The sequence below is a fragment of the Lathamus discolor genome, chromosome 10, assembly GCF_037157495.1.
Source record: "Lathamus discolor isolate bLatDis1 chromosome 10, bLatDis1.hap1, whole genome shotgun sequence".
NCBI lineage: Eukaryota > Metazoa > Chordata > Aves > Psittaciformes > Psittacidae > Lathamus > Lathamus discolor.
The window spans coordinates 19,422,167-19,442,703 of record NC_088893.1 but is presented as its reverse complement, the minus strand read 5'-3'; the positions used below and the strand labels follow the sequence as shown (position 1 = coordinate 19,442,703).

General features: G+C 44.0%; 2 protein-coding genes across 8 annotated transcripts in view; both read left to right on the top strand.

Moving 5' to 3' along the window:
* ACSL6 (acyl-CoA synthetase long chain family member 6) overlaps positions 1 to 6,845 on the top strand; it is a 37,463-nt gene extending 30,618 nt beyond the window's left edge. For all 5 annotated transcript variants that reach the window (XM_065691039.1, XM_065691041.1, XM_065691040.1 and 2 more), the window contains 5 exons: positions 481 to 597; positions 832 to 975; positions 1,660 to 1,761; positions 2,062 to 2,133; positions 4,217 to 6,845. In XM_065691039.1, the coding sequence (XP_065547111.1) occupies positions 481 to 597; positions 832 to 975; positions 1,660 to 1,761; positions 2,062 to 2,133; positions 4,217 to 4,357 (576 nt within the window). In that variant the 3' untranslated portion in view covers positions 4,358 to 6,845. The remainder of the gene's footprint in view (positions 1 to 480; positions 598 to 831; positions 976 to 1,659; positions 1,762 to 2,061; positions 2,134 to 4,216) is intronic.
* Positions 6,846 to 9,393: 2,548 nt separating this feature from the next.
* Positions 9,394 to 20,223, top strand: MEIKIN (meiotic kinetochore factor). Of its 3 annotated transcripts, none has more exons than XM_065691036.1 (13): positions 9,394 to 9,577; positions 10,150 to 10,237; positions 10,440 to 10,518; positions 11,088 to 11,148; positions 11,907 to 12,050; positions 12,393 to 12,512; positions 12,734 to 12,773; positions 13,979 to 14,040; positions 14,812 to 14,906; positions 15,228 to 15,404; positions 15,738 to 15,821; positions 15,969 to 16,092; positions 17,534 to 20,223. In XM_065691036.1, exons 1-13 carry the CDS (start codon positions 9,442 to 9,444, stop codon positions 17,578 to 17,580), a joined length of 1,257 nt encoding a protein of 418 aa, XP_065547108.1. In that variant the 5' UTR covers positions 9,394 to 9,441; the 3' UTR covers positions 17,581 to 20,223. The 3 variants fall into 3 exon arrangements, with proteins under 3 accessions (XP_065547108.1, XP_065547109.1, XP_065547110.1); XM_065691037.1 differs by lacking the exon at positions 9,394 to 9,577 and adding an exon at positions 9,648 to 9,758; XM_065691038.1 differs by lacking the exon at positions 9,394 to 9,577 and adding an exon at positions 9,769 to 9,842.
* Positions 20,224 to 20,537: the final 314 nt, after the last annotated feature.

The window sequence follows — 20,537 nt, the reverse complement described above, 5'->3', positions numbered from 1 at the left end:
CGTAGTTAGAGAAGCCTTTGTAAGGCACATGCTTGCTGATGTGCTATATATTGCAATTGGGAAAGGAAAACAGAGCAGCAAAGCATTAATTAAAGAGGGGCTGTGGCAGTACTTCCAGCCAATGCCCTGACTGATTCCTTTAACAGCTAAGATGGAATTAATTCAGCTAAGAAAAGCTGAATTGCTGTGATTTCCACATTGCTGTTATTTCTGTATTGCACATAAATTGCGCTCATTGAAATAACGTCGGGGGTGTTTTTAGCTGCAAGCTGACTGCAAATCAACTTGGAGCAAATCAGTTTTGCAAGCCCCACTTCTTAGTTCACGGGTAATTTTATAACACAGTGCATTTAATTCCATGGAGCAGGGCAGTCATTAAGTCAACCTTCAACATATTTCAGTTCTAGTGAGTTTATTTAGCTTGATGGTGATTTACAGCAAAATAATGCAACAATTTCTCTGCAACCCTGTGTTTTGCAGATATGTGTGAAAGGACCAAACGTTTTCAAAGGTTATCTGAAGGATGAAGAGAAGACAACGGAGGCGCTGGACCAGGAGGGCTGGCTTCACACGGGGGACATTGGGAAATGGTTACCTGTGCGTGCCAATCAGAATCTTAGTTCTTGTGGCAATTGTATTATCCTATTTAAATTTCCAAGTACCCAACTTATATTTCCAAGCGGATCTGCCTTTACGGAGGATTAAGTTTATATTTTACAGAATAAGTTTGGTACATCAGCGAAGCACTTTCTGGCCATGTAAAGAGCTCTGTTAAAACCAGCTTACTGAGTCTCTGTGATTAAATAACCTCTCATTTCTTTCTCCTACCAGAATGGGACACTTAAAATTATTGATCGGAAAAAGCATATATTTAAACTCGCTCAGGGAGAATATATTGCACCGGAGAAGATTGAGAACATCTACATCCGCAGTGACCCTGTTGCCCAGATCTATGTCCACGGAGACAGCCTGCAGGTAAAAACGAAGCTTTCACAAGGTCTTGCTTTGCCCTGTGTAAGCAGAAGGCAGAGAGCCGGGTGCGAGCGAGGGGAAAGCATGAGTGGATCACGTCAGGTTTTCAGCCTGGTGCCTCCCTCCTGCTGCGGAGCTGGCTGCCAGCCATGCAGTAGCATAAGCAGCTTGGAGGATGCTGTGGCTGAAGATCAAGCCTTTAAATTTGCTTCAGTGTCACCCTTTGGGTCCCTAATGCTCTCATTTGCCACCTTGCCTGCGGTAAGCCAAGAGAAGGCAAAGCCACTGCTGCTCCGCAGCCACTGCCGGTACATTTTGACCAATCTTGTCCCATTTCTTTGGATATTTATACAAACATGTACAGCTTCTGAAACCCTTGTGATTCATCCCTCCATATTTGTTGCCCACAAGCACAACGCTTCCCTTGGCATAGGAGTTTGCCTGAGGTTCACAAGCCTATGGATTAAACGTGTATAAATGATACAGTCACAGGGAACCACTTTATCTGAGGAAAAGGCACAGACACCCAACTATAACTGATGATGACGAGTTAGTAAATCATGGACATAATTACACAAGAAATGATAAACACGTAGCAAATTCACCTGGCTTCTGTATTCAAATCAATGTAGGGCCTTATATAGTGTTCAGCTTTTGCCTGCAACTCTCCTTCTCCTCCACCGACAGGCCTTTCTGGTGGGAATTGTGGTGCCTGATTCCGAAGTTATGCCAGGCTGGGCAAGGAAAAGAGGGTTTGACGGATCTTATGCAGAACTCTGTAGAAATAAGGTTTGTCTTTCTGTCTGTGCACGTATAAAACATCACCTTACTTTTCGCACTGAGGAAGCAGTTAACATCATCACACCGTGCAAGCGTTTGTGCATTTCTGTAATAGAATATTTGCTAATTATGTATTAACTATTATGTATTAACTATGTATTAACTATAATATTTGCTAATTATGTATTAACTATATAACTATGTATTCTGAACTTTACTCAGAAACGTGTTTTCTTGATGAGCAATGACATCAATTGCATGTAAGGTTGCCTCTGACATTTCACGAGGAATTCCTGTGCTTTAACCCAGGCACTGCAGCAAGCGATAATGGAAGACATGGTACGGCTGGGTAAGGAGAGTGGACTTCATTCCTTTGAGCAGGTAAAACAGCAAACACATTACTCAGCGTGCTCAGGTGATTTGTCCATTTGTATTGAATGGGGATTTGTCAGCATTGGTTACGTTACTCCATATCCTTGTAGCTGCACACTGGTTTTGGAAGCAGAGATGTACTGCTAGCGAGTTCCTTGACATTTGAATTCAATTTAGTGCTAAGTTTTAGATGCAGAAGTGAAACCCTAATCCAGGCGCATGGATAATCTCCAGCCTGACAACCAGAGGTCGAGATAAATCTGTGCAGGACTCTGATTCTTCTGCCGCTGAAAGGAGTGATGAGGAAGTGGATCACTAATTGCCCTTCTTATAACTGACCCAGGAAATGCTGCTGGTTTATTTCTTTTCAGCCTGTGCACTAATTCCTTTCTGGGGCTTGTGTAAATATTGTTGCGACAGAGCTACAAACACTTCAGGAGGAGAGATGAGAAAGCAGCCACAGTTTACACAGCATTAAAACCACAGCGAAACAATAATCCATCACATTTTACAACGTCAAGTGCTTCTTTTTGTTAAAACAATGAACAAATTCATCATGACACAGAATTAGCATGGGATTTGGCTTTTGTTTAGGCTGTTATTGGGTGGTAATTCTGAGGGGTAGTTCACCATATCTGAGTGCAGCAGAAGCACCATTAAACATAGACTTGTTATTCTTCATTTCTCAATTACATGTACCAATGAAATGATGTTGGGGATGGACTCTTCATTGGGGACTGTAGTGATAGGACAAGGGGTAAAAAACTGAGACAGGGGAAGTTTAGATTGGATCTAAGGAGGAAATTCTTTCCTGTGAGGGTGCTGAGGCACTGGAATGGGTTGCCCAGGGAGGTTGTGAGTGCTCCATCCCTGGCGGTGTTCAAGGCCAGGTTGGATGAAGCCTTGGGTGGGATGGATTGGTGTGAGGTGTCCCTGCCCATGGCAGGGGGTTGGAACTGGATGATCTTGAGGTCCTTTCCAACCCCAACTGTTCTATGATTCTGTGATTCTATGATAGTAAAATGAAATGAAGCATGGTTTATAATGCACATAGTTGCTTGTGGTACTAAATCTGGTTTGTGCCTGCCGTAGTCTCATGGTATGAAATGTCCTCAGGTAATCTATTCTACCAGGAGTTTGCAATTAATAAACTACAAAGTAGGGTAAAAGCCTTGCCATCTTCCAGCTATAACAACAGAAGTTTCACATTTCAGAATTAAAGGGCTTTAAAATTTGATCTCTGTTACAATATGTAATCTTAAACCCAAACTTTAAAGCCATGTACTAGGGTTCATGTTTGTGTGGGATGGGATCCCTTCTACATGGAAGAGAGACTCTATCATCTGTGTCCTTGTCTGCCGTGCCAGTGGCCTGAGCATGGATCTCTGACTTGGCAGTGACAGCTCTGGGTTCCGCAACCCAGCAGCCAGTGCAGCTTTAATAGCACCAACACTGGTTTTGTGAAGGGCATCACTGGGGGAGGAACAGGACCACAGGGCTTGCAGGGGAAAAGGAATCACGCATCCAATAGGAGTTTAAAAGTGGATCCTCAGTCTTTATTCCCGCAACTCCCAGGTGAACAAAATGCAAACCAGTCTGGCTTGGGGAATCGGGAGAGCAGCAGAGGGCTGGCGAATTCTGCCTTACATCAGTGACCATGGCCACTCACACAGCCCTCTTCTGCTTCCCTCACTCCTCACTGCCAGGCTCCCTGCTGTGCTCAGGGGACCCCCGCCAACCAGGGCAGCATGGGACAAACCCTGTTTGCCTGGGCTCAATGATTTGATATCATTTTAATCGGCTAATAAAACACCATCCTTATAGACGATCATCACCTACAAAGCTTCACGGTAACTTTGCAAGGCCAAAGAGAGCTCCCTTCTGTGGGACACGGAAGACTAGCATGAGAGCAGGGAGCAGTACGGGGTGGTGGAGGGATTTAATGGAACCTCAGGAAATTTGGGCAGGTGAGGGAAATCCTGGGTCCCCTGGGCACAACCGGAGGTCACACAGTGAGGCTGGCATAAGGGGTTAGGCTTATTCAGCGTGATGCTGTCATTTTTGCTATAAATATATCTCTCTTTTATTACAGGTCAAAGCTATTTACATTCACCCCGATATGTTCTCAGTACAAAACGGTTTGTTGACACCAACGTTAAAGGCCAAGAGGCCAGAACTGCGAGATTACTTCAAAAAACAAATAGAAGAGCTATATTCAAGTGTGTCCGTCTGAAATCCTGGGAAGAACCTTCTGAATAATGGACTTCATAGCAATATTAGAATAATCCTCAAAAGTACAGAGCCAGAAAGGCACAGCTGAAATGGATAAGCATCTGAGTCTTACATCTGAGCCTTTCATCGTTCTAGGGTTTCACCACTAACCACATCTTTCCTTCTTTTTTTCCATCAGGTGTAATACAGTTTATTTTCTACTCTATGTACACAATAGGGTACTACTAAGAATGACGTTAAATTGCCACAAAATATACAGAGATTTCAATCTATGACCAAGTAAATTATGGAAACTTACGTTATTAATAACTCCAAACGTTTTTAATTAAAATAAGGAAAATTTCAGGTATGTCTGTTGATATTTGATTGTACACAACCTAATACATTAGAAACTAAAATCGTGGATAATTCAGTAATGTGGTCTACCTCAAACAGTCAGTGATGGATGGTGAAAGTCTCTTTTCCCTGATCTGGAACTTCAAGCTGGATATTGGTTTATATATTAAGTGATAGTTTTTGTATTTTCCAGGACATAAATTGCATTGATTTGATCATTAATGACCTAACAACCAGAACACAAATAGGAACCAATCTCCTGCTCTTTGTACTTAAAAGAACTATTACTATTTACATCTAATGGATTAATATTACCTTGAAATTACAAGAACGGGTTGAGAAGCAGTAGGATGCAATTCCCTCTTCCGTTCTTTTCATCTGAACTCATTTTATACGTGGCATGCTGATTTTGCATTAGGCCCTCCTTCAGTTCAGAACACTCACGGACATCTGAACCACTCCAACTGATAAGGTTACAAAAGCACCACTGGCTCTGTGGCAGCTTTTTGTGGGAGCTCACATTAACTCCAGTCCTCATCCCTAATTTATTACTTTACATGCTGCTAATACTGGGTAGTCCAGTTGGACTAACTCCCTTTCAGAAACAGTGCTAAAGGAATGGAGCATGAGGTACAGGCTGTGATTATACAGGTTGCCCAAGAGAAGCTGTGGCTGCCCCATCCCTGGCAGTGCTCAAGGCCAGGTTGGACACAGGGGCTTGGAGCAAGCTGCTCCAGTGGAAGGTGTCCCTGCTTGTGGCAGGGGTTGGAGCTGGAGGAGCTTTAAGATCCCTTCCAACACAAATCATTCTATGATTCTGAATGGGACTTAGCAGAACAAATTGGGCTGGAAGAAGATGTCCTTCTGTTGACCAGGAATGGAAGAGATGCAGCTCCAGCAGGCCCCTGATGATGGGCAAAAGGCTGTGTTGGCTGATGTATGGTGGCACGGTAACGGTACATCACTGGATGTGGCTGTAGAAAGGCCTGTGAAGAAAACATCTCTATGATCAGACACCTGGGAAGCCTCAGTTCCCACTGTCATCACTTCCAGTGACCTCTATGGAACAAACAGCATGTTTTCAGAATGAAACCTTAAGATTTCACAGCCAGTGGCAGCTGTTAGAAGAGGGTGTAAGTCCCCTGTGGGACAGGAACAGACTGGAGCCCTCTCCTGATAGAAAGCACGGTACAAAGCAACAAGAAAACTGCAATGTTAAGTCGCTTGAATGCTTGGACTGTTGGTGGCTTCCTTCTACTAAACAGGGTCCTAAATGTATCTGTGTATTTGAATAGCTGCTGTTCGTTGCACCAGTGCGTACTAGCATGGAGCTGTGCCTGCTAGAGCTTCTTTGCTAGCACAGTGAAAGCACACTTTCCTCTCTTAAACTGGAATCCACTTTTGAAGCCCCAAATTTTCACTCTAAATCATCTCTTACTTTCCCTCTACAATTCCATTGCATGCTTCCAAATGAAATACATTGGATTAATGAGTTAGTGTTACCCGACGACTGATTTATTGCAGTAATTTCCTAACAAAATGATCCAAAGGAAGCATATCAGCTAGCATAATCACTCACAAAGAACAGAGCGATTTGATTTATCAGATGTGGAAGTATTTATTTGTCTGAATTCCTCTTTGCGCCCAATTCCTCATTGGATTCCAGTGCAGTGATTCATATAAGTTTAAAGCAAGTAAGAAATTCTGTCATGGTGATCTGACGGGATTGTACGTTCATTCTTCACCAGCACACGCAGCAAGAGCATCCCTGGGGAATCTGTGTCTGCCACGTCTACATGGGGTAGGAATTACTGTATGAAATCTGGCTCTTTGGGTCAAGTCATAAAGGCTTTTTAGCTCTGCGGAGTCTAGCTCATCTCCTTTTTGTATCAGCCAAAAGAGAGTCATTGCGCTTACGTCAAAGCGATGAAGAACTAGCTTCGGTTCAATTTCCTGTGTGCTTTAATGGGACACACTTTAAAAACTATAAATAATTACAATTAAAAAGTCATCTAAATAAGTACAAAAGAGCTATTTCCCACTGACCTTTTTTTACCACATTAATTTGATTTCCTTTTCTCCCAGTTCACCACACTTTTCTCGGCAACTAAACTCTGACTTTTATTAGGGTAGAACATCCCAGTGGGTTTATTGACAGCTTCGATGGCATTTACATCTACAATGCTGAATGAATATATCTCTATTCCTCTTTTGGTACTTGATGCAAAATGTCAGATGGACACCTAAAGAGTAAGAAAGCAAAACCACAGACTTGGCCACACTGGAATGATGTGAAATCTGGGCGTACTTGTGTTGTCGCACCAAAAAGAGTGAATACTTTCAGCACTTGTATAAATCAACTAAAAGCTCTCTTTAATACTTCTTGTGTGATCAGATTTTCCTCGGCGGGGCACTTTTTCTTGCTATAATCATAATGGTGAGATTAAAACTTGAAAACAGGCACAATGCACGAGCCAGGCACAAACATGCTCAAAGTCCAGGAACATTTATATCGCATTGAGCCCTTGTAAACTGAACTACTTCTTGTGACCCACATGGAGAAACCCCCGGGGCTGTCCATTAAAGGTTTTATTCGTCAAGATAACTAATTCCAAAGCTAACTTCTTCATTTTACACATAACAGAAAAGAACCTGACTTAAATCTTCTGCAACGAAACAAAGATCACTTAGGTTTTTTCAATCTATCGTTTATTTTCCATGTGTTACAAGCACAAACTGGTGATCTCTATGTAAATAAACTGTTACAAGATGAATGTAAACTGGGGAAGAATATACTATTTTTGCATGGTAACAGATTACTTAAAGACCTCTTGATGCCTTACAGAAAAGTGGGAAAAGCATTTTATTTAGAGGCAATTCTATCTGCGTGCTTTTTGTATCTTTAGCTCACTTTGGTTTTGTCTATGGAAAACCAAAGAATAGAGGAGTTAGCTCTTTGCTTCTTCTTGGCATTAACATCCTTCAGTACTTTGCACACTCAGTGGTTTCTGCTCCACTTCTGCTTCTGTTCAACGCCGATGCTGAGGCTGTGCTTTCCGGAGGAGAAATCAGGATGCTTGTAGCCTGGGGAGGGAAAAAAGGTTTAGATCCCTGGAATTGTTCCAAAATAAAATGTTTCCTGAGGCATCCAGAGCCCCTTTAAGCCCTTCCCTTCATTTCAGCTTTTTGGTATGTATTTTAGACAAGTATAAGCAGCAAACGAGGCGTTTTCCTAAGTGTTGCCTGCTCTGTTTTCAGCTGGAAGTGAAGCAGTTAAAATATACCCTTTCCATTTGTGTAACACCCCCCCTCCCCAGTCTTACCTGTAATTAAGGGTTTTTCAGTTTTGGTGTATCAGCATGAATATCAGCAAGTCATCAGTGGTGGTTTTTGTAAGGAATTCAACTGTCACACTTCTCCAAACCTCTCCGAAGGTTTTCTCATGGACTGAGGTACAATAAAAGCTCTTTTCTAAACCCCGCTGTCACTCCAGCACGTTGGCCTCACCATGGGAGTGCAGGACGCGTGCCTACACCCAGCGTGTTGGTGATCAGATTAATACTCATTATAAAGCAACCAAAGGAATATTGGGACCTGAGACTGATTTTAGCAATCTCAAGCAAAACCGAGTTGTTGCGAAGTGCTCTGAAGATGCAGCAGTCTTTCTGTAATGGTTTCCTTTTTTTATCGCAGATCAATAATAATGTAACCAAATGTATATGCTTGTTTAATACGAATTGACAATTGGGAATGCATAGTATTTTTTCAGACTATGTGTCTAAAACAATAAAGTTTAATTTGGTCTCTACTCCAGTGTTTGCGTGCGCTTGCGCCTCACCCTTCAACTGAAGCCTAGGGATGCCAAAGTTATCCCAGAAGCCATGAGATAAACCTTATAAACTTATGCTGAAGGATGGGATCTGAGAGGTAAGGGGAATATAACAGCCGTGATTTCTATTGGGTGTAGGATCAGAAAACCCATCTGTTGGCACATCTATTAGGGATAACCAGTGACAGGGAGGGGGCATGCACTGCACCCTGCACGTCCCTGGAGCTTTCCTGCAGCCCCTTCAGGCACTGGAGCTGCTCTCAGGTCTCCCCTTCAGGAGCCTTCTCTTCTCCAGGCTGCCCCAGCCCAGCTCTCTCAGCCTGGCTCCAGAGCAGAGCTGCTCCAGCCCTCACAGCATCCCCATGGCCTCCTCTGCCCTCGCTCCAGCAGCTCCACGTCCCCCTTGTGCTGCTGCCCCAGCGCTGGATCAGGGCTGCAGGGGGGTCCCCCCGGAGCGCAGCGGAGGGGCAGGATCCCCCCCCCCGAGCTCCTGCTCACGCTCTGGGGTGCAGCCCCCGGAGCTGCTCATCGATCAACACCCGAAGTCGTTCTCCCCAGGGCTGCTCCACCCAGTCCTCCCCAGCCCGCGTGTGCTCGGCCCGGGTGAGCTCCACCAGGTTCACTGCCCACAACAACGCGGTTCACGCTTTAACCAACACAAAACGCGCCCCAGCCGCGCTCAACACGCCCCGGTAGCAGCCCCGTGCCCCCCACAAAGGGCTCCGGCCGGGCCGACTCCAGCCCCGCGGCCCTGGGCCGCTCCGCCCGGCGCCGCGGGGAGGCGGCGCCGCCTGCTGCCGGCCGTGGGTGCCGCCGCGCCTGCGCGCTGCGGGCGCGGGGCGCCGGTTGCCGGCGTTGAGGAGCCGGTTCTCGCCGCCTGCGGCCGTCCCGGTGCTTGCCTGGCTCGGACGCGGGCCGCAATGGAGCGGGAGGCACCGCGCAGGAAGCGCCGCTTGTCCCCGCTGCCGGCCGCAGCCGCCGGCCGGGCCGGTGCCTCCCAGCGCTGCCGGCGGCGCCTGTTCGGCAGCGGGAGCGCCCGCGGGCCGCAGCCCGGCGGTAAGCGCTGTACCGGCGGCGAGGAGGCTGGGCCGGGGTGAAGGCGGGTGCGGGGCCGGTAGTGTAGTGCGGGTGGGGATGCCGGGCACATTAAGCCTCCTCCTGCGGACGGTTCGTGTCAATAGCAGTGGTGCCGTGCTTTGGCATTCCCGTTGTGCCATCCCACCTGCTCCTGGGAGAGGTTTGTTGAGATCCGCGTCCTTTGCAGCGTGGAAAAAGTGGGATCTGATGTGGAAACGGGACCGTTTCCGCTGCTTAGCTGTTGGTAATGGAAAGGGTTTTCATAAAGGTCACTTTCAAGGTGTTTGTGCTTTTCTTTCCTTCTAATCAATAGGTTTCTAAAGCACCTGGACTGTATCTTGGAGCCTGGTTGTTGGTTTGGGTTTGGTTTGTCTTGCAGATACACTGCTGGAAAAAAGCTTGGGTAAAAGTAAAGCAAATTCAGCCTTTATAGTGCTTGTGATATAGGGACAGAAGTTGTGATGGGCATGGAAGAGGGGAACAGCTAAAGGTGCCCTATTAGAAATCAGCATCAACTAAAATCACTGAACTCAATACTTCTTCTTCTCTAGACCCGAAGAGAAAGCCCTGTGTGAAAACCCTCCCCAGAATTACAGAACACCTTGAAGTCACCCAAGTGAGAGATTCGCGCAGCCCAAGGTCTGTTGGAGCTCATTCAAACACACTATTATTGACACCAGCTGCGTGTTTACATCGCTTTGCCTGCATGAGAGGCCTGTGGGAGTGTGAATTCTCAGTCAAAGGAGGACTTTCAGACTATCTGTTGCACCTCCTAAAGGGATGTTGTAGTTTCTGTAGCGTAGGTCTGTGTATTGAGCTTAGCTCTGTCCTTTAACTGCAGCAATCAAGTGAATGTCAAAGAAGCAACAGACCTGGATAAAAGAGAAGAGGCAGCTGAAGAAAGCAGTGTACCGCTGAAGGTGAGCATCCTGCCTTGCTCTTTATCTGCTAGTAACTTATGGAGAATAAATCAAAGACATGTGACTTGCTAAATTCTTATCAAGCAGAGACGAATTATATGTGCGTGTGATGAATGTTTCAGGGTGAACTTGGTCCTGCATCTTGGTGATATTTGCCTGTGTCTTTGGCCAGAATAAAAGTGGTTGGAGCCATTGGTAACATGGGAAAACACAAAACTAATTATCCTTAATGAGGAAAGGCTGTAGCAATTGTGTTGTGTGGCAGATACCTCATTAGAATGTGATTCCAGGGAATTGCTCACTCCTAGTTCAGACCCAGACCTTTGGCGAGTTATATTGTGCTCTTCCTCACGTTAGGAAAACTGGAACAAAGTGAGGTGACTGAGTGGAGCTGTTACAGGAGAGCCAATACTGCAAGTGGCAAGAAAATAGTTCACCAGGGGTATTTGAGCTGAAATCTGCTACAGCAAAAGGCTTAAATGATACTGCTGTAAAACTTCTTTTTAATTTTATAACACTGGCTTTTATTTGGAGCCCACCAGTTACTTACATTGGGTATTTAATTTTAGGAGTCCCTGACAATCAACAATGAAAGTAAAGACAGTTTGAAAAATGCTGACGTGACTTCAAGTGAGTATAATGGCAATGCGTTGGATTATTAAATAGATTTCTATGTCTGTATAAACCCAAATGTAACATTCATTATATATTTTTAATTATATGTCTATAAAAGCACTGGTGTGCTGTTCCTGCAGTGGTTTGAACTGTGTGATATTAGAAAGTAAAGGTTTTGAGACCACTGGCTGGACTTCTGCTTCTTGTTGTGGCATGTGGCTTAGAATTGTAGAATAGTATCATAAAATAGAACCACAGCATGGTTTGGGTTTGAAAGGACCTTAAAGCTTCTCCAGTTCCAACCCCCCTGCCATGGGCAGAGACATGAACTGATTGTAGGCAGCACAAGCAGGATGGGAGGCTCACAAGACTTGAGCCTTGAGCCCAACCTGCTGAAAACCACATGATCCTGGTTTAATATTGACAGAACTAATTGTGGCCGTGACTTCTTTAGTTAACTCAAACCTGCATTTTTAAAAGCTTATGCCTAAATAGTTTGTCCTTCTGAAAACAGATCTGCCTAAGTTAAATTCTTCAGGTATTTCGAGTGAGCTTTGCACAAGGAAGGTGTCTTCTGTTAACTTATGGCAGTGTAAACTGGGCTTCAGGATGCCCTCTGTTTATTTGTTTCTTCAGTTGTATTATGAATCAGTATAAGAAACTGACTTGACAATGTCATTACAGGACTGAATCTTACATACGGAAATCTTGGTGGTTTGTACAAGATGGTACTTGTTCTTTTTTTGATAGCAGCCTGTTCTGTCTGTCTCTAGGTACAGGAATGACTCTTCCCACAGGCGTTACGACCTGTCTCCTAGAGTGTTTAGATGTAGATTCAACTGTAGATTGTAACACAGGTGCTAGTGACAACCTGAACAGTTGCCCGTCCCCTGAAATATTCAGAGATGATGATTCAGGTGAGAATTCTGGGTCTTTGAGCTTTCTTTGATGTAGAAAATGATGGCGGGGACTGCCTACAATAGAAACACTAGTGGCCTCTCCTAGTGTGACTCGCCAGGACAGATCTTTGTTATAAGCCAACCTTTGCTTAACATGGGATGGGATGTGTATACCTAGGTCCTCCAATCTGGTGTGCATGAGGTGTAATTTGAAGCATACTGTAAGCTTTAAGTAGTCACTGTTGACACAAGCTGCTTATTGAAGGTGACCAGCAAATCTGCTTAGAGTCAAACACCTTCAAATTAATAACTCAATGAACTTCAACATACGAATCTTGTACTTACATCTTGTATGTCCAGAAAGAAGTCATTTTCATACTGAGGACTTCAGCAAGTACAAGAACTCTACTCTCCTGGACTCCAGCAAAGCAGTGGCCATAGATAAGATACCACAGATCTCAGATCTGTCAGCAATATTAGGTAATTCTTTTCTGCAATGCTTCAGAATATATACCTAAACAGATCTCACTCCGGTGCAAGGATCTTGTATCAAATACGTAATAATCATTTAAGGCATGTCTGCAAAATAGGGACCAGCTCCCTGCTAGTGGTCTGTGTTTGCTTCTAGTATTTTGCAGTGTGTGCTAAAACATTGTCTGCTCTGCTGTTTCTTTTAAAGTTTAGCTTTTGTGTTTTTCTAGAACCTGTACCGGAGGATTTTCAAGGCCAGGGCACTAGAAGGTAATCTGCAAAACAAGCTCTTTAATGCACCAAAAATGTTCAGGTTTTTCTCTTTTGAATGCTATTTCAAAGAAAGGCCAGTATGAATAAGCCTCTGACCCTACAAACGATTCTGTTGAGTTTTAGCTACCTGTGTCCTCACTGACTTTGAAATCGGTGCTTTAAGTCAGGTAAGAGTTTGCCTTAGAAGCTTTCGTTTTGGTCTTGCAGGTGTAGGGAAATCAGTGTAAGAAAACTCGGTGAAAGATTTTATGGAAGGGAAGGTGAGGTTTATTTACAGAATCCCCAAATAAGTTGCTTTTATCCTATTGCTCTTCTGCTGTCAGATTTATTCAGTCACAGGCAGCAAAATGTGTGTGCCCAGGTCTGGCCAGGATTGCCCGTGCAGTGCAGAGTATGAAGGGTACCTGTTGTCAGGTCGTTGTTAAGTCTCTGGTGTTCTGTGCTTGGCCAGGACAAAATTAGGTCTTGGGCAGATCTTTTGTGTTCTTTGCTTCTTTGCTTCAGAATCTTGCTTGACTCCAGCCTTCATTAACCTTGGACCAGGTTGCTGCCTGCTGTCAGGTTTTTTATTCAGAGGGCATGTCTACCAGAAGCAAAATCTGGTGTATGCAATAGCTGTGACCCTGTCGCCACCCTCCTGTTAGGATGCCAGGTTTCCTGTTGACAAATCATCTGTGGTGTGGTTTTATCACAGTGAAGGGTCTTCTACACTTGGCCTTGTCACAGTGCTGCCGTCAGGTCCTGATATTAAAACCTGAGTGTTTTTATAGCAACAGTATCATATCTTGTAACCCTTGTACTGCTGTTTCCAGTCTTCCATGCAAACATTTCCATTCATAACACATTTATACCAAGCCTAATGTTATAGATCTCTACACAATTCGATCTGAATTTTCTCATGAACCTAATTTTCCCCTGCATGTTCGTCGAACATCTTTTGTCCTAATGTGCTTCAGTGCTGAGTACTTTAGTGAATGTGTCTCAAATACCAAGTGTCTTCAGAATAAGCTGTGTGACTTGATGATAAACTGTCAAATAATTGTAAAGTGTGATGAAATACTTCAATAACAATTTTTACAACTAAGCTTTATCCCTTTTCAGGCGGTATTTTCCTATGATTTTCTTACACATTGGGGTTTTTCTGAATGTTAATGTTCACTCAGATTAATTGTTGGCTTTTTTTCTTCTTCCTCCTCCCCTAGAAAGAGACCATCCAATTTCCAATACAGCTCTTCAGCACTGAGTGTTTCAACTACTCTGGCAGGTAAAATGTGACCTGAAGCAGTTGCAGTAGCTGTGAGACAACAGAATATTCTACCCAAACAGAAATGATAGCAAAATACCAGGAGCAGGCTTTCACCGGGTCATCTGCCCCCTTGGCACAGGCTAAGCTCAGTTGTGTCTAGAAGGGAAAGTGTGAATTGAAAGTCTTTCCTGTAAATAAGACTTGACTCTAATTAATGTGTTAAGAACAAAAAAAAAAAGCCCCAAACTCTGCGTTTTTCCATTGAATCACTTGTGATGCTCAATGAAAATTAACCTTTCTTATTTAACTTATCCAGGAGCAGAACTGTATTATGCTTCTTACTTGAACTTAATTCAGCTTCACAAATAGTGTGAGGAGTCCCTCATGTAACTACAGTTCTGAACTGCGACTGATGCAATTCTGGCTGTGGCCCAGGTACCACGTAATTTGTCCCTGCTTAATCTGGACTGTAATAGCAGCTGAAGTTGCCACTGGCACAGGCTGCTATGATTATGTAGCTCCTCTGCTTCCACAGTACGTGTGTCCAGCAGTAAATAGCCAGCTGAACGTAAGATTGATAAGCACCCTTGTATCCTCAAGGAAGGGGAGAGGAGTAAAGCAACCCTGTTGGCAGGGAGAGGAAGATGAGGATTATATTGAAGGGAGGAAATGTGTTTGCAGGGGTGGCTTTGGAATGATCCCTCTTTGAAGACCATCCTGTAACATACGTGTTGGAGTAGCTGTGGTTTTTGTCTCAAAGTTAATTCATTTGTTGGAAATTTATCACAGGGAAAAAAGTCTGTAGAATTACAGCTGCAAGAGAGAGAACTCCAGTCCTAAAAACTGGTATGCGCCATCCTTCACCGTTAGGACCGGAAAGAAAGGTGAAAGATCCTTAATAAATCAGCTAGGTTGTGGCACAGATGACTTGCTCCTTCCTTGTAGAGGTGGAAACTCCACCTGGAAGTGTAGCCTTTTCCTGGAAAGGGGTGCCCCACAGAGGGTGAAGATGTAGCTTGCCTCTCCCTCTGGACAGCAGTAATAGTCATGGGTACCTCTGAGCTCGCTATCTATCAGACTGACTGTGTCAGTGGTACTGAATCAGTTGTGTAGAGCTTGAGGATGAGTGAGACTCTCTTTATTAGTGCTTACCAGACCACAGAGATTCTCTTTCTAATGCAAGATGTAATTGCTTCACCCTTTAGCCTGACCCTCAAACTGCTAAACCCAAAAGGCTGAAGTGTAAGAAACAAGAGGAAACTAATACATTAGAAGAAGCTGCATTGTTGTTCACTCAGGTTGATGTGCCAGCAAACACGTCAGCCAGATCAGTGGGGCTGACTGCAGAAGAACTGACAGCCAAACACGCAGAAGCTGTGGTGGTAAGTGTCCCCACTGCGCCCTGCTCATGAGTGAAAGGCACAACATGGAAGTGAGAGTTGTGAATCATCACAAGAATCAAATATGAGAAGCAGTAGGAGGTGCTTTATTCCCTAGTTGTGAAGGGGACCCGAAAAGTGTGTGTTCTGTCCCACAGTAAACTCAAGTTGGGAGAGCTTAAATGAATGACACGAATTGGGAATTGAAACCCAAAGAACTATTAGCAGTTCCAAATGGAGTTGTTATAAATAGCATTATGTACATGGGGAATGCTGTAGGACTAAAATTGCAGAGGATTTGAAACTAACACTGAATTCTTCTCTGCTTTTGTTTAGCAAAGGAGTTCCAGGAGTTTGCTGAACAAAGAGGAAAAGAAAGCCTTGAAGAATCTTGGTTGTGCTCAGCCTGCAGAGCTACATGTGAGTGTGCACCCTGATACTCCTTTTTACTGATTAAAACCAAGCAAGTCTTCTGCATGTCATCCCTTAATTTCCCTGGAAGAAAGCTAGAAGGGTGTTTCTTCACTGGAAGTAGCGGTGTGAATGAACTATCATTTATCTTTTCAGCCTCTGCGCGCCAGACAAGAAATCTGCTCCATTGTTAGAACTTCACCGCGCCAGAGGCCTCCCAGGCTTTGCCAAATCCCAGTTAGCTCAAAAGCATTTCCCCTTCCCGAAGGAGTGCCTGAAGGTAAGAGCATACAGAAACGGGTCACTGGTGCTCACTGGCTATTTGAGTGTTTAAAGGTTGGGTGGGTTGTTTTCAAGTCTGAATATCTGGAAAATCACAAGGCTAAAGAGTAAAAAACACTGAAAACTTCCAATTTCTGACTTGTTCTCATGCAGCAGTGCTTCCCTAACAAACGACACTGATGTTTGCTCCTCCGAGGATCTTTAGTGTAGGAATTCATACAATCTGCCCATCTTATCAGCTAGATTAAGGCCAGGATGTGCCACGAGATAACTTTGGGAGTATCTGCACCTCTTCGAGTTATTCCTAAACCCAGCTTTGAGCTTCACTGCTGGTATGGAGAATCCCTAGAAAAGATAACAGCTTGTTTCATAAATTATTATCCTGTGCCTTATTTCTAGGGTGAATATGTCTGACTTGAGCTTTCAGCCCTTGGTGTGCTTCATATCTTGCTCAGCTAAATTCAGCTCTTTAGCACCCAGTATTTTTCCCCCTGAAAGATGTTCAAGTAACGGGGTGTGTTTTTCTTTAGAGAGTACCAGTTTCTCTCTAAAGGTTTCTGTTCTTTTCCCCTGAGACCCTTAACAGAGGGGAAGCTCCTTTCTTCACTTCCTAGATTTTCATTAAACAGAAATGAGAACTCTGAACCAAACTATCTCACTGCAACCAGAGGTAAAATCCCCTGCTCTCTCTTGAAGTTTCTCGGTGCACCACTGGATGGCATATGTCTGCCTAAGTTTCAAGTAGTTCTTTTAACAATGTCTGCAAGTTTCCTGCAAGTTGTATTTGTCATTTTATGCTGCTTTAGTTTATAATAAAGTGATGCTGTATAGGCATAACAGCTTTTAAACATACAGAATATACACAAATTTTCGATGGAATTGCATCTTAGGTCCAAATACTCTCCCACTTTATTACAGATTTGAGTTACATACAGCATCTAGAAGGCAGAGAAGTGCTTTTAAGTGTGTGTATTAATGACAATCATCTGATGCTTCTGTAGAGATCATGGATTAAGGGTGTTAAGCCATGTGCCCAAGGGAATTTTTCTAATACAGAGCATAGGTTGTACTTGATAGGCAAGTGGATCTTGGAAATCGGCAAGTTGTAGTGCCAGAACAAGTTTGGGGTTGTTAATACTTTTCTAGAGGAGTCTGGGAATTAGGAATTACACTGCAGAAAGGTGATGGTGGGGTTTTTAGGCTGGAGATCTGCTCAAGGAGTCTTTCGGATGACCCTCTTTTCTATGAAGAGGGTACATATACTCAAAACCATCATTATCACTGGTCATTGACCTACAAGATTCGGATTCCTCCAGACAAATGAGAGCTGAGATGTCTGTTGAACATCCAACCAGCTTGTCCAAACAGCTTGCTCTTACAATCCAGAATGTGTCCCTTACTGATAGTATTTAACTTGCCACTTTTTTTCCCCTTCCCAGATATTATTACAAGTACCAAAAACTGGATCTACTGTAAACGCAGATGAGGCTTCTGGGTTTCAGCAGGATTCAACAGAAGAAATCACTGTCTGCTGCTGTGGAAGGAGGTGAAACACAACTACAAATCAGTAATTAATGGCTCTGTTTTCTTGGCCATATATATTGTTTGAATTTAGTAGAATGCTTCGCAATAAGCTCGTAAATACCTGACTCAGGTACTTCATATTAAATTATTTTGTACAAGCAACTACATCTTTTTCTGGGCATTGCTCTGTAAGGACTCCATAAAGATAGTTCTTCAGTTCATTTAGATTTTACAAACGTGTGACTTGGGAAGAGAGGAACACGTTGTATTTGTGGAATTAATTCTACCTCTTGCTCTGTTGCTGCTCTGGACATATCCACTGTCATACTGCGGTCCTTCCCATTTCATCGTGGTTATTTTGTAGTATCGCCCATCTCAGTCAGTGTTTCTTCTAGTGGCTTCAGATTTGTGCAGAGGAAATAGGTGCCTTACAAAAAGGGTAGAAAACCCCTTTTTGTAGCTGAACTATCTCAAGAGGTGGATATTGGCATTCTGGATTTTCAGGTTGCTGTTCAGGCTGTGTGGCACATAGGTTGGATATCCAGTGTTTCCAGTTCAGCTCATGGATTGTTAATCCATAAATGTTGTTCTTCAGCAGTGTGCTGAATGCTTCTGGAAACACTGACAAGAGCACAGTTCCCCTCCACTTGAATTCACCGTAGGCTAAAGTAATCTTAATCCCTGCAGCATTCTCACCACAACACCCCTTACTCAGACTCTTTTGTGCACATGAAGGAAGTTTTTCAGGGTTTTCACATGATATCATGGCTTTCCAAGCCTCTCAAAGTCTGTTTCTCGGTATGATCACCCAGAGTATTCATGCCCTGGAAAACAGTTCTGTATTTCCAAAAAGAGCATGCCAAGCAGATGTCTAAAATCCACAGCTTTAATTACTTTGACTACATCTGAAAATACCTGTGATAGTTCAGACCCTCATCCTTTTCCCATTACTCTGGGCTAGAAGGAAGTGCCAATAAATGCTGCTAGATTAGTTTATGAGCAAGTGTTGTATAAACACGCTGTATGGCTTAAGGTTAAAAATGATGCCATTACGTTGTTTTTCCTTTCAGCGTTAGCAGCATGAGTTCTGCCAATAACTCCTTGGAGTCCTCTGGGGTTTGCTTCTCATTATCAATAGCCTTGTTCTTACAAATACTGAGCCATGGGTAATTATGCAAGAATCTAGAGCCCCTGGGAGGCAGAGGTGAGCTCCTCCATGTAGCTTTAAGCAAAATTGCAAGTTATGTATCTGGTAAGTTGTGATTGTGATGATTGCTCGAGTAAAGGATGGTCCAGAATAAAAGGGCTGTTTTATTGTAAGGGTATTGTAGGAGTCCCAGGAAAGCCCCCTTCTTTTGCCCCAAACCATTTTGTAGTTTCTTTACAAGAACCAGACTAATACTGACAAACTAAGTGGGAGGGTGTAAGAGAAGAAAATGCAGCCCGTACCTGGGGAGTTGGTTGTAGCCTGAATATTGCTGAGTTACGCTTTTGTTTCTCTTGATGTAATGAGGCTGTACAGGAGGACAAGAAATATCATGAACCGCAATCTCTTGTCCTTCCATTCAGTTATGAAAGCGCTGCTTCTTATTGCCGTCTTTTGTCTGACTCTTGGAGAAAGTGTAATTACCCACCAGGCCAGCTCCCTGCCCCAGGGAAGGCCATTTAATTCATTCTGAGGCCACAACAATATCTGCTCTTGTTCTGCCTTTCTCCAAGGGAAGGCATTTTCCCATGGTTTGGTTCTAAACTGAAGAATGACCACATCAGATTTCATTCAGAGTGGAAACCGGGTCTTCCATATTAGTGGATAAAGGTTATGGGTCACAGCCGGTTCATGGGTAGCACAGAAGAGCTTATTTTTGCAGTGAGTGAGGGGAGAAACATGCTCAGTGTCTGCAGGGCTGCTCGGCACAGCCTGGATGTGCTGAAGTCTGAATGGCTTCAATGGAATCACTCGCGGTGAGTTAGTCCCTGCAGCAACTCAGGTACTGTTCATCACTAGTGTGTTTAGTGAATTAAAAAACCTCTGTAAGAGGTTTTTCATTAATGCTATTCCGTTGGTTTTCTTGTCTCAAGTGTATTTCTAGACTTTAAGTGCTTGGAGACAATGAAAGACGTTCGCTTCTCACAGTGTAGCACTATAGGGTGGATGTGGTACCTGATGGAGGGGAAAGACCAGGCATGGAAGTGGGTCTGTTGGGGTTCCTCACCTCTAAATACTGAAGGGAGAGATTTGGGGCCAAGGCAGCGTGCACTGAATTGTCACTTCAGTTAAACCTCAAGCTCTCGGTGTAGGCAGGAAGATTTATCTATAGGGAGGTTGATTGTGAGGGAATCATTAGATAGATGTTACGCACTAAATTATGCCTTCTAAAATCATCTGCCTAATTTAATCTTACATCATGTTGTTTTAGTTCCATTCCAATTTCTAGGGAAAGCAGATGAGTCACTTTTGTTAGTCCTTAATTAAACTTTCTAGTAGTGTTGCATCTGAACAGTGAGATGCTGAAGGAGTCTTTGCTGTAACCAGTGCTTCCATTTCATTTACGCATTCACCAATAAAGCGTTTAGCAGAAATCCATGGATCCTTTTGATTTTACAACATCTATCACTCTTTTTTTTTTAGCTTGTATGTTTGCTCTGGAGTCACCTGCAGGGTTTAACGTCCCCAGTGCTGCGTTCCGGCTGCATGTTCGGTTTGCACGGATGGTTCTTTGCATGCAAACAGCTCCTGTGTAGGTTGTGGATGGGGTGCATCTGTGCTGGGCTGGTTCTGTCACCGCTTCACGCACATGGCAGGAAGGAGGGGGGCAGGAGCTGGACTGTCTAGGTCTGGGGCACAATCAGTCACCCTCCTGCGCTGCGTCCCCGCAGGAGAGGGCCGGAAAGCGGGGCCGAGCAGGACTCGGCGCCTGC

Bases quoted from the DNA above. Each gene is read 5' to 3' on its own strand.
- MEIKIN (XM_065691036.1), top strand. From the start codon at position 9,442: ATGGAGCGGGAGGCACCGCGCAGGAAGCGCCGCTTGTCCCCGCTGCCG. The intron at 10,238-10,439 runs GTCTGTTGGAGC...CTTTAACTGCAG, and splicing joins AGAGATTCGCGCAGCCCAAG to CAATCAAGTGAATGTCAAAG. The intron at 12,051-12,392 runs GTGAGAATTCTG...TTGTATGTCCAG, and splicing joins ATTCAGAGATGATGATTCAG to AAAGAAGTCATTTTCATACT.